This window comes from Lynx rufus, unplaced genomic scaffold (genome assembly GCF_022079265.1).
Source record: "Lynx rufus isolate CCGP_SWC_20201006 ecotype Redwood Valley unplaced genomic scaffold, mLynRuf1.p SCAF_4, whole genome shotgun sequence".
In the NCBI taxonomy this organism is placed as follows: Eukaryota; Metazoa; Chordata; class Mammalia; order Carnivora; family Felidae; genus Lynx; species Lynx rufus.
The window spans coordinates 92,398,841-92,413,750 of NW_025814856.1; the positions used below are offsets into that span (position 1 = coordinate 92,398,841).

Genomic DNA, 14,910 nt, shown 5'->3' on the forward strand with positions numbered 1-14,910 from the left:
CCGGGCAGAGGCTGCCGCTGCCAACCAGCCCGGCCTGGTGGGAGGCTGAGTCCTAGTTCGGCCGCAGCCACCACGCCTCCAGCCTCCGGGACAGCCGACCCGTGGGCAAGGAGCGTACCTGGTGAAGGAGGAAGCTGGAGGGCTAGCGGTCCCGGCAGTCTTAGTAGGCGGGAATGACCCTGGTGGAGGGTTGGGCTGGCCACCTGGGCTAACTGCATTCACTACTTTTGGTAAACAAGGAGCCACAAGGACTCCACGGTAGCGGTGGGACCCAAAGCCACCGGCGGAGAGCGGTAACCACTGGCCTGGAAGACACAGCTATGGGGGAGGGGCGAGGGGCGGAGACGCGGCCCGTGGGGGCGGGGCGCGCAGCGCCAGGAGGCAGGCACGTGGGGGCGCGGCGCGCGGCGTGAGAGAGGGCGGGGCGCGCGTATGGGCGCCGCGGCCGCGTGACGCGTTTTCAAATCTTCAACCGCCGCAGCCCACTCGTTTGTGCTTTACCTCTTCCTCCTCCGCGCCTTGGAGCCGAACCCGGCCCCGGAAACCCGGACGGTAGACGCGGCATCTCTGCTGCGTGGGTGTGGTAGTCTGCGGAAGGGAAGAGGCGACCCGCGGATAAATCGGCCTCGACGCGCTGTGTTTTCGTGGCCGCCCGGCGCGACACTCTCCCAAACCCAGTATGTAGGTGCCGGGCGGCTGCCATGAACTCCGTAGCCATGAGGATCCACAGCAAAGGACATTTTCAGGGTATGAAGCCCCTCCCCCGCCCCCGCAGTCCCTTTAATCCTTCCCTCTTCTCGTGGTTCCACCTTTGATTCTCTGGAGTTCTCCCCCCGGGGGTCTCTGCTCCTTTTCTTTTATGGCTCGTGCGTCCTTCTCTGTGGCCTGAAGGAAGGCTCTGTCCAGGGCTTTGCCTCAGAAAGGGAACGGATCCCATCCAGGCCCCTCGCACTGCTCATGCTCTAGCCGCAGCCCCAGATTCCCGGTTGTGCCGTTGATTGTACAACCAGGAAACAATGTGCGGACCCGGGACCTCGCCGAGCCTCGGACAGATGCTGAGACTCAGCTCAGGCCCTTTGAGGCTGCCGCCGAGCCCTCTATTTGAAAGCAGAGGTGTTCGTGGCTTTTAAGTTCCTGATTAAATTGGGTGGCTGTGGGTGGGTTTTTGGTCTTTTTGAATTTATTTTTCACTCATAAAGTTGAGGAATAGTATTTGTATTTCAAATACACCTTTGCTGTTTCAGCATTATAGACAAACAGATTTTCATTTTCGATGACTTTGTATGGTAGGTGCATTGCATCCTCCCAAGGTTTTCTTTTTAATGTGCCTAGTATATGTAGTAGTACGTGTATAGGAATCTCCATCTTACGAAAGGATTGTATTCTGAAAGTTAATTTTTAAGGCAATTGTTTCGATCTCAGATGCTTTCAGGGGAAATAATGAAGTGAATGGTGATTTGGGTCTTAAAATGTACTATTGAGTTCTTAATATATAGACAAACTCTATAGGAAACTAAACTTTGGCATCTTGAGGATTAGGTCATCGTGGGTAACAGGTTTCTTGTATTGGAAAGTGTTAAACATTTTAAGCCCCAATTTTGAGTGTTCAACAGAATGGCAGATGCTCCATAAATATGTGTGAGTAAATAGCTCATGGAGTTTACATCCTAAGGAGGAAAATCTTTCAAAAGGGTTTTATGTAGTTTCCACCCAAGTACGTAAAAATATGAACAAATGCATAAATATTTCCTGCAGATTCAACTTTTGGCTAGAACAATAATTATTCTACAATATCTGTGAAAATAAGTATGGTATTTTGGTTTTATATTAGGTGGTACTACAAAGAAATATGTTAAAATGCTATTGAGTGGAGGTGCCTAGCTCAGGCGGTTAAAGCCTCTGACTTTGGCTCAGGTCACCATCTCAAGGTTCATGGGTTTGAGCCCAGGTTCCGGCTCTGTGCTGACATCTCAGAGCCTGGAGCCTGCTTCTCATTCTGTCTCCCTCTCTCTACCCCTCCCCTGCTTGTGCTCTGTCTCTCTTTCTCTCTCTCTCAAAGATGAATAAACATTAAAAATGATTTTTAAAAAGTGCTATTGAGTGTTTAATTGGCGGGATTATAAAGATTTTTTTCTCCTCTGTGGTATAATGTTCTATAAGAAATAATTTTAAAATAGTAGAAATTTTTTTGTCTGTATAAAACATCTAATTCTACGTTTTTTAAACAACAGGTGGAATCCAAGTCAAAAATGAAAAAAACAGATCATCTTTAAAATCTATGAAAACTGATAACAAACCAGAAAAATCCAAATACAAGCCACTAGGGGGAAAAATATTTTACATTGACTTACCTTCTGTCACCGTATCTGAAAAACTGCAAAAGGACATTCAGGATCTGGGAGGGGTAAGTCAAAACTATACATTTTGACAAAGGAATAATTTGTGACTAATACTTTCTACTGTGAAATCGTTGAAGATACTCATTTTGGGAAACATAATCATGTAATCACCAAGCTTAAAATTTTTATGAGTTGTTCATCATCAATGAAAAATTATTTGTTTTTACCTATTGTAGCATAATAGAACTTTTAGGTTTCTGTGATTAATGTAAAGTTCACGAAGTTTGAGAACTGTGACTCCCTTGGCCTGGTGGAACCTCTGCTTGCGTTCTCATTATTATGTTGGTATGTCCTCCAGAGAGCAGCAGCTCCTTGATTGTGATTTTTAGGGAGCTACATAAATCTGTCTGGACTAGCATAACAGTAAGAATGTCATTTACAGAACAAGGGAAAAAACCTCTGCAAACCACAACGAGTTAAAATTAACTCTCAGTGGTAACAGTCTCAACAGAATGAATGTCATTAAGAGAACAATTTTGGGTTAACAATTTTGAAAGCCCTCTTTCCTACCTTACGCTTTGACTAAATGATTAAATAATTAGAAAGTTTGAGGAAAATTCTAAGATTTTCTTAGGAATAAGGTTAACACTGGGCAAATTTTAGCAAGTGAGGTTAAGAAGTCGTGAATTTCTTTCTTAATCCGTCCTATTTAAAAAAAGGTTTGTTGGGGCGCCTGGGTGGCGCAGTCGGTTAAGCGTCCGACTTCAGCCAGGTCACGATCTCGCGGTCCCTGAGTTCAAGCCCCGCGTCAGGCTCTGGGCTGATGGCTCAGAGCCTGGAGCCTGTTTCCGATCCTGTGTCTCCCTCTCTCTCTGCCCCTCCCCTGTTCATGCTCTGTCTCTCTCTGTCCCAAAAATAAATAAACGTTGAAAAAAAAATAAATAAAAAAATAAAAAATAAAAAAAGGTTTGTGCTGCACTTTGAGTTTGTTGAGGTTAATACCTTTGAATAAGCGAAAGAATCCTGGCATTTCTAGAACAGAAATTTGCAGAGGAACATGTAACAAGTTTCTTGGAATTGTTTGTTGGTGTGATATTTACTTATTTATCTTTGAAAAGCTGTTCTACTTTGTTACTCATGTTATTAAAACATTGTCACATTTGTCATAGCAGTAACGTGTCATAATGACTCTATGACTGCATTCCTAAAGATCATGTCTTATAGGCCTGCCACCTTGGAATAAAGACTCCTTCGTTTTAGATAGTAAGTACTTAAGCATCCAGGGAAGTGAAATGACTGGCCCAGTACAGGATCAGCCTGATTCCCAGACTGACATGCTACTACACTATTCTGTTCCTTTAAGGAATTAATGGCTACAAAGTAGCTTTCTGGTTTAGTTTCACAGCTTTCTCAAATATGAATAACCCATTAACTTACATGATATAAATCAGTGATTTTAGACTTGTATTTTTAGCAGTAGAACTCTTCAAGCAAAATCATTCAGAAGTCCACAGTGTATAAAGCCAGTAAAAAGAAAACTGTTCTATATAAAACCGCACTTACGGTTAGTGCAGGGATGCTTGCTCTGCCCCCTTTCTCTCTCATTCCTACAGCAGTTCCTGAGGCACTTGCAAGAAACAAGTTTTGGATTAACTTAGCCGTTTGATAATAGTTGGGTTTTATACAATTCAAATTTTATCCTTAAATGGTTTGAAGTAGACCAATGAAGTGAAGATTATATTAAGAGCATAAATTTCCAGATTTTTTCCCTCAAGCTGTGGATTTTCAACTAAACTTAATTTATTAACTTTTTTTTAATGTTTGTTTATTTTTGAGAGAGAGAGAGAGAGACAGAGTATGAGCGGGAGAGGGGCAGAGAGAGAGAGAGAGGGGAAGACACAGAATCCAAAGTAGAATCTAGGTTCTAAGATGTCAACACATAGCCGGACGAGGGCTCAAACCCACAAACTGCGAGACCATGACCTGAGCCACAGTTGGACTCTTATCCAACTGAGCCACCCAGGCGCCCCTGATTTATTAGCTTTAAAAAAAAAAACATTTAGGGGCGCCTGGATGGCTCAGTCGGTTAAGGGGCCGACTTCGGCTCAGGTCGTGATCTCGCAGTCCGTGAGTTTGAGCCCCACGTCGGGCCCTGTGCTGACAGCTCAGAGCCTGGAGCCTGTTTCAGATTCTGTGTCTCCCTCTCTCTGACCCTCCCCCGTTCATGCTCTGCCTCTGTCTCAAAAATAAATAAACATTAAAAAAAATTAAAAAAAATTTTTTTTATCAAGTTATATCTCCCCCACACTATCTTTCCAATAATTTAGTGATGTCCTGATTTCTGTTCTTAGCACTTTACCATCTCTATAATTAAAAAAAAAACTTTGGTAATGGTCATCTTTTACATGAACTATAAAAGAATCTTGACCTCTAGACAGTAAGAGTTTTAGGGCTCAACGTTAAGGAATATTTAGTTGAATAGATATTCCTTGAAAGGCTGATGCTTTTTAATGCATTTTTTAGGATTACTTAGACCCTTTTCATTTTGTAATTGATCTTCAGATTATTACCAGTGGTTTTTTTTCTGTACTTGTCCACTTTATGAATTTGTTTTGTCTACTCTTAATGAAAACATACCCCATTTATCTAGAGAGTACACTTCTGAGACGTTCAACCACTGAAAACACAGCAGTGAAGTCTGACCTATTGGGGAAATATCTTCTGGTAGTGGCAAAGAATATAGCTGTTATAAAACCATCTAAAAAGGACATGGAACCAACCACATTTAGGCCCATATTTAAACATTTTGTGCCAAAATAAAGCAGTTGGAGAAGAACAGAGATGTAAGGACAAATGCCATATCATGAACTTTGAGGACAGAGTTCCTTATCTGATGTTCACTGTAACCTTCAGTGACTCAAAAATAAGTTTTGAGTTTACTCTTGAAAAGACCTAAATTCAGCAACAGCTAATAAATTGAAGACTGATGAAACTAAATCAATTCTATAGGGCATGGTATTAAGTGTTTTGGTAGATTCAAAAATGAGTCTTAAGTCCATCCTGCCTTCAACTTCTGATCTTGGTAGAGATTACATGGGCACAATTAATTGTAACACAACATACAGTGTCAACAGGAGGGAGAAATTACTTCCAATAGAGAAATTTTGGAAGCTGTTTTGCAGACCCAATTTTAACTCTGCTTTGAAGACTGATTATAATTTGGGCATGTGCAAATTCATTACAGAATTGTTTCACTGGTGTCTTTCATATACCAACACTATTTTAGCTGCTGGGGATGCAAAAATAAGTAAGATGTACTCTACTGCGCTTAGTCTTTGGGAATATGAGACACCTAAATCATTTACAATATAGCATTGTCCGTGTCTAACAGAAATTATGTTGAAATTGCCATTAGAATACAGAGAAGAAAATGATTAACTTTGCCTTCAGAAATCATTGCACAGGTAGAGTTTAACCTAAGGCTTGAAAGTCTAGTAGGAATATACCAGGTAGAGTCAACAAACTAAATAGAGGAAAGAGTATATTTGAAAAATTTTTTTAAGTTTATTCTTGAGAGAGAGGGAGACACAGAATCTGAAGCAGTTTTTTTTTTTTTTTAATTTTTTTTTTCAACGTTTTTATTTATTTTTGGGACAGAGAGAGACAGAGCATGAACGGGGGAGGGGCAGAGAGAGAGGGAGACACAGAATCGGAAACAGGCTCCAGGCTCCGAGCCATCAGCCCAGAGCCTGACGCGGGGCTCGAACTCAGGGACCGCGAGATCGTGACCTGGCTGAAGTCGGACGCTCAACCGACTGCGCCACCCAGGCGCCCCCTGAAGCAGTTTTTAAGCAACCTGTCAGCACAGCCTGACATGAGGCTGTAACTCCCAAACCACAAGTTCATGACCTGAGCCAAAGTCAGACATTCAACCGACTGAGCCACCCAGGCACCCCTAGGAAAGAGTATGTTTAAAATATGGGGTGCCTGGGTGGCTCAGTTAAGCGTCCAACTCTTGGTTTTCAGCTCAGGTCGTGATCTCACGGTTCATGAGTTCAAGCTTGCTTCAGGCTCTGTGCTAACAGCCTGACACCTGCTTGGGATTCTCTCTTTCCCTCTCTTTCTGCCCCCCTCCCCTGCTCGCTTGCTCTCTCTCTCTCTCTCTAAATAAACTTTAAAAAAATGAAGCTATATGCATGTTATATGCTAAAATTAATTACCAGTGGGTCAAGGTCTAAACATAACAGCTAAAACAAAATATAAGGAAAAGTCTTCATGACATTGGATTTGGCATTGATTCCTTGAATATGAAATCAAAAGCACAGAGAATAAATGAAAAAATAGATAAATTGAACTTCATAAAAATGAAAACGTTTGTGCACAAAAGGATATTATCAAGAGGGCAAAAACGCACAAAATGGGAAGAAAAAGTATTTGCAGATCATGTACCTGGTAAGAGGTTAATATCCAGAATATATAAAGCGCTCCTGTAGCTCAACAACAAAAAACAACCCAGTCAAAACATGAGTAAAGGACTAAAATAGACATTTCTGTAAAGAAGATGTACCAATGGCTAATAAGCACATGAGAAGATGCTCTACATCACTAATCATTAAGAAGATACAAATCAAAATCACAAGGAGATACCATGTCACATCCATTTGGATGGTCAGTGTCAAAAAAATAAGTTGGCAAGGATATGTGGAATTTGGAACCCTTGTGCACTGTTGGAGTTATAAAATGGTGCAACTGCGTGGAAAACAAGTTATATCCAAAAGATTTGAGAGGAGGACCTTGAAGAGATATGTTCATAGTGGCATTCACAATAGACAAAAGGTGGAAACAACCCAAATTTTCATCAGGATCAATGGATGAACAAAATGTGGTCTATACCTGTAATGGAATATTATTCAACCTTGAAAAGGGGTGAAATTCTTTTCCATGCCACAGTATGGATGAACCTTGAAAACACTGTCCTAAGCAAAATAACTCAAATACAAAAGAACAAGAACATGATTGCACCAGTATGAAGAATCTGGAATGGTTAAATTCATAGAAACAAAGTAGGACACAGGTTAAGAAGGGCTAGGAAGAGAAAAAAAAAATGGTGGGGGGGGGCTTGCTGTTTAATGGACTCAGAATTTCAGCTTAGTATGATGGAAAAGTTCTAAAAGTGTACAGTGGTAATGGTTGTACAACATTGTAAATGTACTTAAAATACCACTGAATTGTGTACTAAAAAATAGAATAGTCAATTTTACATATACTTTATCACAATTTTTAAAAAATATATAGGAGATTGGGCTTGTTTTGAAAAATTGGAACCTCTGGCAGCACTGAAGCCACAGTTATGAAAATGAAGAAAACATTTGATGTGTAAATTGTGAATTTATATTCCTGCTGGCACTTGTAGGCATTTGAGCTTATAATCCCTGGAATTAATAAATGTGAATATCTTATTTACTAGTTGATGAAATGTTGCTCAGAAAAAAAGGAAATAGTGATTTACATCTAGCCACTGGTATAAGCAGCAGATTCTGCTTAATGCTTAGATGGAATTAATTCATGTTACATATTTTGCTGTTTTTATTGTTACTTCCATTTATGTTGTAAGATCCTATAGAAATTAGATACAGCTTTTTAAAATATTTTAGAAATTTTTCATTTATGGAAGTAGTTAATGATTGATAGTATTTATGTCTACTTTAATTTTCCTGTCCTTGGATGGGAATGATCTTTGATAATGTTGACATTTGGTACCTGCATTTATAAATTCAGGCATTTAAACAGTGGTTTTCAAAAATTTTAGTAGGGTAATTGTCTTTGACCTTAGACTCAAAGGGTAAAGGTCCCCTTGTATACGTAAAGATGTTATAACTGATTTTGAGCTGTACTGTCCAGTATGATAGCCATTTGGCACACGTGGCTATTTAAATTTAAGTAAAGTTTAAAATTCTGTTGCTTGGTCACATGAGTTACATTTGTTACGTTTTAAGTACTCAGTAGCCAAATGTGGCAAGTTGGCTACCATATTGGACAATATGCTGGTAAAGAACATTTTCATTATTGCATTAAGTTCTACTGAACTGTAGTGCTTTAGAGGATGGACTTGAGTCACAATACCTATGTTCAAGTTCTGTTATTTAGTGCTGTTGTAACCTGCAGCAAGTCACTTAACTTCTCAGTTTTCTTCTCCACAAAATGTGGATATTAGCAATATTAGGACCATGGAGTTGTTGTGGATTAAACTAATTGGGATATATAAAGTACTTAAAAATAGTATCTAGCCCATGCTGGTTGTTATTGGAACTCCCATTGTACTTGCTCAGAACTCATAGTCAGAAGAACACCTTATAAAAACCCCCAATTTACAAATTAAAAAAAAATTTTTTTAATGTGTTATTTTTTGAGAGAGATAAAAGAGTGTGAGCAGGGGAGAGGCAGAGAGAGGGAGACACAGAATCCAAAGCAGGCTTCAGACTCTCAGCTTTCAGCACAGAGCCCGATGTGGGGCTGGAACCCATCAGTCATGAGATCATAACCTGAGCCAGTTGGACCCTTAACTGACTAAGCCATCAGGCGCCCCTACAAATTATTACAATGTATCAAATTTGCATTTTATACTAAAAATATGAAACAGTCTATAGTTTATATGGCTTATTTGAAAATACTTTGGTTTCCTTTAGCGAGTTGAAGAATTTCTCAGCAAAGATATCAGTTACCTTATTTCAAATAAAAAGGAAGCTAAATTTGCACAAACGTTGGGAAGAATTTCTCCTGTACCAAGTCCAGAATCTGCATATACTGCAGAAACCACCTCACCTCATCCCAGCCATGATGGAAGTTCTTTTAAATCTCCAGATTCAGTAAGTATCTTACATTCACAAAGGCCATAGCTGGAGGATCTCATGATTTTCAAGAGACTGACAGTCGAGTTCACTTAGGTAGAATATCTACATTGTGTGTGGCTTTCCAGTCTTTTTTTTTTTTTTAATGTTTATTTTTGAGAGGGAGATAGAGTACTAGTGGGGGAGGGACAGAGAGAGGGAGACAGAGCATCCGAAGCAGGCTACAAGCTCTCAGCACAGAGCCCCAACATAGGGCTTGAACCCACAAACGGCAAGATCATGACCTGAGCTGAAGTCAGTCGCCTAACCGGCTGAGTCACCCAGGCACCCCAATAAAGTTATTGTCTTAAAGTATGGTGATTTTTCTCCTAATAATTATGCAATCATGCTCGGCTAAAATAATAGCTTTGCATTTGGGGATGACTTTTATTTTGAAGAGTAATTTACAACTAAAAGTAACAGTAGATCATTATTTAAAGAAGAAATGGAAACTTTTTGTTTGCTTCACAGCGTTAGTAAGCAAACAAAGATTCTGTAGGCCAAATCCGGCCTGCCACTTGTTTTTTACAGCTTATGAGCATGGTTTTTATATCTTTAAATGCTTGGGCAAAAATCTAAAGAATATTTTGTGACAAATTTAAATTCAGATGTCATTGTACGTAAAGTTTTATTGAAATACAACCAGTCCTGTTTGTTTACAAATTGAGTTTCCTATATAGGAAGTATTGGATAATTGGGGCAGATACTATATGGCCTGTAGAGCCTAAAACATGTACGATTTGTCCCTTTACAGAAAAAGTTTGCCAGTCTCTGTTTTAGTTATTTAGTTATCTCTAGTACTCTGTTGACAGTAAGTTTGAAGATTATAGTCAAGGGTAAATTGTGGAAGGAGAAAAAACAAATACAAAGAAGGGGAAAAAATTCCAGGAAGGCTCATGCATTTTTTCACTTTAATGCTTTTTTGCAGGAATGAGATTATATACTAGCGAATGGTTCCAAATGAACTGTTGCTCATAGCATTTCAATTGCATCTCCAGTATTTAAAATGTGAAATACCATGTAAAGACAACATATACAATTGATATTCGTAGATCTTCATTTGAATAGGGAATTAGAATCTAAACTTAGTTTTTAATTATAGACAGTTTCAGAAGAATCTAGCTATTTTATTTTTAATGTTTATTTTTTTTTATTTTTTTTTTTCAACATTTATTTATTTTTGGGACAGAGAGAGACAGAGCATGAACGGGGGAGGGGCAGAGAGAGAGGGAGACACAGAATCAGAAACAGGCTCCAGGCTCTGAGCCATCAGCCCAGAGCCTGACGCGGGGCTCGAACTCACGGACCGCGAGATCGTGACCTGGCTGAAGTCGGACGCTTAACCGACTGTGCCACCCAGGCGCCCCTTATTTTTAATGTTTAATAGAATTTACTACAAAACTAACCTATGGTCTCATTTAATTGTTTAGTTGCTCTATCAAGAAAAGAAGCAAACTTTAATAGATCTTATTCCCAAGACTCTAAGGAACTCACTTTTACTGTGCATTTATTGTGTTGATAGTCTGTAATACTTGTACAGATACCTTTCATTTATTTTTGATATTTTATTATTAAAATTTATAAATTGTATCTATTTATTTTAGCTATTTTTAAATTTTTTCCCAATGAGGCATTATGTTATAATGTTTAACGTTTGATCTCTGGTCTTTAATAGGTGTGTTTGAGCAGAGGAAAATTATTAGTTGAAAAAGCTATCAAGGACCATGTAAGTATGAAATTTAAAAACTGACAGTATTTATTCTGTTATTAAAAATTCTTGTGGAAACGGAGATGTTCTCCAAATCTTCCTTTCCTAATTTTAAGTAGGAAAAGCGTAAATATCAGCATGTGTCTTGTTTTACAAAGAACAGAATCTACTTTTCATGAAGAAACATCTCCATCTTGTGGCCTTTTAAAATATTACTGCAGACATATGAAGCTTATGGCATTTTTGTATTTTTAAATGAAATTTCTTGAAACTGTTAATTGGAAGGCTACAGTGGGATTAATTGTGAAGTATATGGGAATATATTAAACAGGGTTGATTTTAGAAATCGCAAAATAAAAACTGGTGTACTCTTTGCCCTTGTAACTGTGTATGTTACTAAATACCCACCTCAGTGACATTAACCCTCAAATAATTTTTAAAATTTAGCTCATTTAAGTTAGTAATTTTCTAGAAAAACTGTCAAACCTTTTTTATTTTACAGGATTTTATTCCTTCAAATAGTATATTATCAAATGCCTTATCATGGGGAGTAAAAATTCTTCATATTGATGGTAAGGATTTTATCAGTTTTTTGACAATATTTGTTAAAAGTATTAATTTGTACCCCTTGGTTCCTAACTTTAGGTAGGGAGTATTCTGATAGCAAGAGGTCCTATAATGACCTATAATGATTTAGGTGAAAGAATTACCTAAATCTAGTAGTAAGAAAATAACAGTGCTTAACTCTAAAGATGAAAATGCTAATCTTAAACTTTTTTTTTTTAATGAAGACATTAGATACTACATTGAACAAAAGAAAAAAGAATTATATTTACTCAAGAAATCAAGCACTTCTGTAAGAGATGTGGTATGTTATTTTCCTTAATTTTTAAACTAATCACAGTGATCAAGGTTGGTTTTTATTTATCTATAAATTATTCTTGCCAAGTAGAAAATATTACTTGCCAGCAAAGGTAAGCCTTTGTACTGTTTCCATCTTTCTGTTATTTGAATAAGGTATTATGTATCATTTAACTTTAGGATTACTCCTGAGGTAAAAGTTGTTCCTGGGAGGCTGGCATAGTTGTATTTATTTTTGGTTGCTTCTTTGGCTGCTGTTGCTTTTTATTAGATACTCTTGTTCAGTTCTGAAGGAAAACATAATTAGCTTATTGCAGGAGAAGCTTCTAATATATATAATTTATTTCTTTGGTGAACATAAATAGGAAATGTGTTTACTTTTCAACTGCTCTAGATAGCATTATGACAAAATCTTGTTATGCACTGTGGCTTTCTGGCCTGAATTCACAATATTTGCTAATTGAGTACATTAGGCATTGCAGTGTTAGACCTAATGTTTCCGTATCTTGTGTCTTCCCTTTTCAAAAACTAGCTTCCTCCTTAGAGCCTTTATACCAAATCAGGGCTTTTCCATCCTTTAAAATAAGTATAATAAAACTTACCTCTTTTGATCTCCATCCTTCCCTGATAACCATCCAATCTTTTTATCATCTAAACTCAAATCTCCACTTTCATACTTCCCATTCACTCTTTAGCCTATGAAGTGTAAAACTCCGGACTGATTTGCCAAATGGAGTTAACACTTTTTTTTTTTTTTTTTAATGTTTGTTTATTTTTGAGAGAGAGACATACACAGAGCTGTTAGCACAGAGCCTGACGTGGGGTTTGAACCCACAAGGTGTGAGATCATGACTTGAGCTGAAGTCATACGCTTAACCAGCTGAGCCACCCAGGCACCCCTGGAGTTAACACTTTTTAAAACCAGTCATATTGGTTCTGTGAGCTTTTGTTCATCTCCTTTTTAGTTCACCTGTTTTCTTCTGGAACTTACCATCTCTCATTTTTCTCACAGTTCTCATACCAGTGTATTCTTTTGTGATCTGCTTTTTCTTCATCAATCCTAAAATGATTAAAATATAAAAGGAAAATTTTATAGAAGAGTATATGTATAAACACATGTAGACATAAATAGGCTGGCATGTCAGGGAAATTTTCTGAAATCAAATGCACCTTGATTTTTGTGTGGGAGAATGATAAATGATGAAGCAGGAAAAATTACGAAGTTCAGATAGGACCTTGCACATTGTATAAAGGAGTTAGAGTTTATTTGGAAAGGTTTGGAAAATTACTGAGATTATTAATAGGAGAGTAACCTAGTTGAATAGATATGAAAGGTCTGGTTGCCAGTAAAGCATGTTTGCTGGTAATAGTGACATTGGGACAGTGACTTTTAAACTCTTCTGAACACAGTTTTCAATAAGAAACATATTTTACATCATGAGTATTCCATATATGCATGTTATGTGCAAAGATACCTAAAGTCTTAATGAATTTTATATTTTTAATAAGTTTACATTTGTATAAGATAGGAACAATTTGCAGAAAGTAACAAATAGTTTACTTAATACTTAATGCTTTGAATGTCTTATTTACAAGTGATAAAACAAACCTCCAAATGGCTATTTCCAAATTTTAAAAAAATTATGGGTGAATATACCTTAATTGAAATATGCTAAATAGCATTAAGCTACCTTTACTGTTCTTTACAGAGTTTTTGGATGGTATATAGAAACAAATACGAAAATGTAAACTCACAAGGACATTATGGTCTCTGAATACACAAATGTATTTCTGTCTACATGCAGTGTATTTAAGTACATATCTGAAACAAGTTTCATGAAATAGTATTTACCCTTAATGTGATTTATGCCAGTATTTCAATAGTATTGTATTTTCGTTTGTAAAAAATACTAGTCACAACTCTTAAGTTGATATTAACCTGCTAATAGGTCATGGTTCATAGTTTAAAAAGTATTCAGGGATATTTTGTTTACACTTACAACCCTCAATATTCAACAGATATTCAGTCCTGTTATGGGCCCGGCACTAGGGGTTGTTGCCCTGGTGAAACAAGAAAAACAATGAAAGTGTGATAAAATAGCTGTGAAACAGATCTTTTCTCTCAAAACAAAAAGGAAAAGAATACCAAATTTATCTGTAGTCCAGGATGTATACTTGTCAGGGATTGATTGATTGATTGATTGTATGTATGTAAGAAATTTAGTTTGTATATGAGAAGAAAATGTTTCTGGAAAATTTGGCTTGCCAAGTACTAAAGTTGAATGAATGCATTTTGCTCCACTATTTAAAGTGCTTGGAGTTTTTTTTCTTTTCTCGGTTTACTTGAAATTTTGGGGAGTGTGTGTGTGTGTGTGTGTGTGTGTACATGTACATATACACATACATATGTACATGAGGAATATTGGTCTCCTTTTTCTGTTTTGATGTCTTTGGTTTTAGCGTCAGGGTAATTCTCTCCTCAAATGCTGGGATGTATTTCCACTTTTATTTTCTAGATGGGTTTTTGTAGAGTCAGTTTTATTTCTTAAATGTTTGGTAGAATTTACTAGTAAGGTTATCTAGGTCTGGAATTTTCTTTTGAAAATCGCCAACTATGAATTCAATTTCTTTATTAGATAAAAGAAATTCAGGTTATTTCTTCTTGAGTGTATTTTGGTGTTTGGAATTTGTACTTCCTGTCTAAGCTGTCAAATTGATGGCAAAGGTGTTTGTAATATTCCCTAATTAAGCTTTTAGTGTCTATGGAGTCTGAATGAGGTTTCGTTTTTCATTCCTGAGATCATTATTACATTTTTTTCTTCATCAGGATAGAGTTTTATCAATTTTATTAATCTTTTCAAAGAACTAGCTTTGCTGTAAATTTTTTTTGAGCTCTGTTTTACTGCATTCCCACGCAATTTATGTAGAGCTTTATATACATATATATGTGGGTGTGTGCATGTGTATATAATATATATGTTTATGATATGCATCAAATATGTATAATATATATGGTATTTATGGATATAGTATACATACAGACACTGTTTTGGAGCAGCTGTAGGTTCATAGTAAATTTGAGTAGTAGGCAGATATTCCCACATACCCCTTGCCT

At 37.4% G+C, this 14,910-nt stretch overlaps 2 protein-coding genes across 6 annotated transcripts in view; one reads left to right on the top strand and one right to left on the bottom strand.

Annotated features, from left to right (window-relative positions):
• Nucleotides 1–307, bottom strand: part of SLC25A40 (solute carrier family 25 member 40) — a 69,753-nt gene extending 69,446 nt beyond the window's left edge. For both annotated transcript variants that reach the window (XR_006965132.1, XM_047095835.1), the window contains exon 1: nucleotides 119–307. The gene's annotated coding sequence lies outside the window, so the exon portion shown is untranslated. The remainder of the gene's footprint in view (nucleotides 1–118) is intronic.
• Nucleotides 308–538: 231 nt separating this feature from the next.
• Nucleotides 539–14,910, top strand: part of DBF4 (DBF4 zinc finger) — a 33,020-nt gene continuing 18,648 nt past the window's right edge. For 2 of the 4 annotated variants that reach the window (XM_047096445.1, XM_047096446.1), the window contains exons 1-6: nucleotides 542–747; nucleotides 2,232–2,404; nucleotides 9,026–9,205; nucleotides 10,902–10,952; nucleotides 11,437–11,506; nucleotides 11,726–11,802. In XM_047096445.1, coding sequence (XP_046952401.1) covers nucleotides 702–747; nucleotides 2,232–2,404; nucleotides 9,026–9,205; nucleotides 10,902–10,952; nucleotides 11,437–11,506; nucleotides 11,726–11,802 — 597 coding nt within the window. In that variant the 5' untranslated portion in view covers nucleotides 542–701. Of the gene's footprint in view, nucleotides 748–2,231; nucleotides 2,405–9,025; nucleotides 9,206–10,901; nucleotides 10,953–11,436; nucleotides 11,507–11,725; nucleotides 11,803–14,910 lie in introns of all 4 variants that reach the window. The other 2 variants (XM_047096447.1, XM_047096448.1) reach the window with 2 other exon arrangements.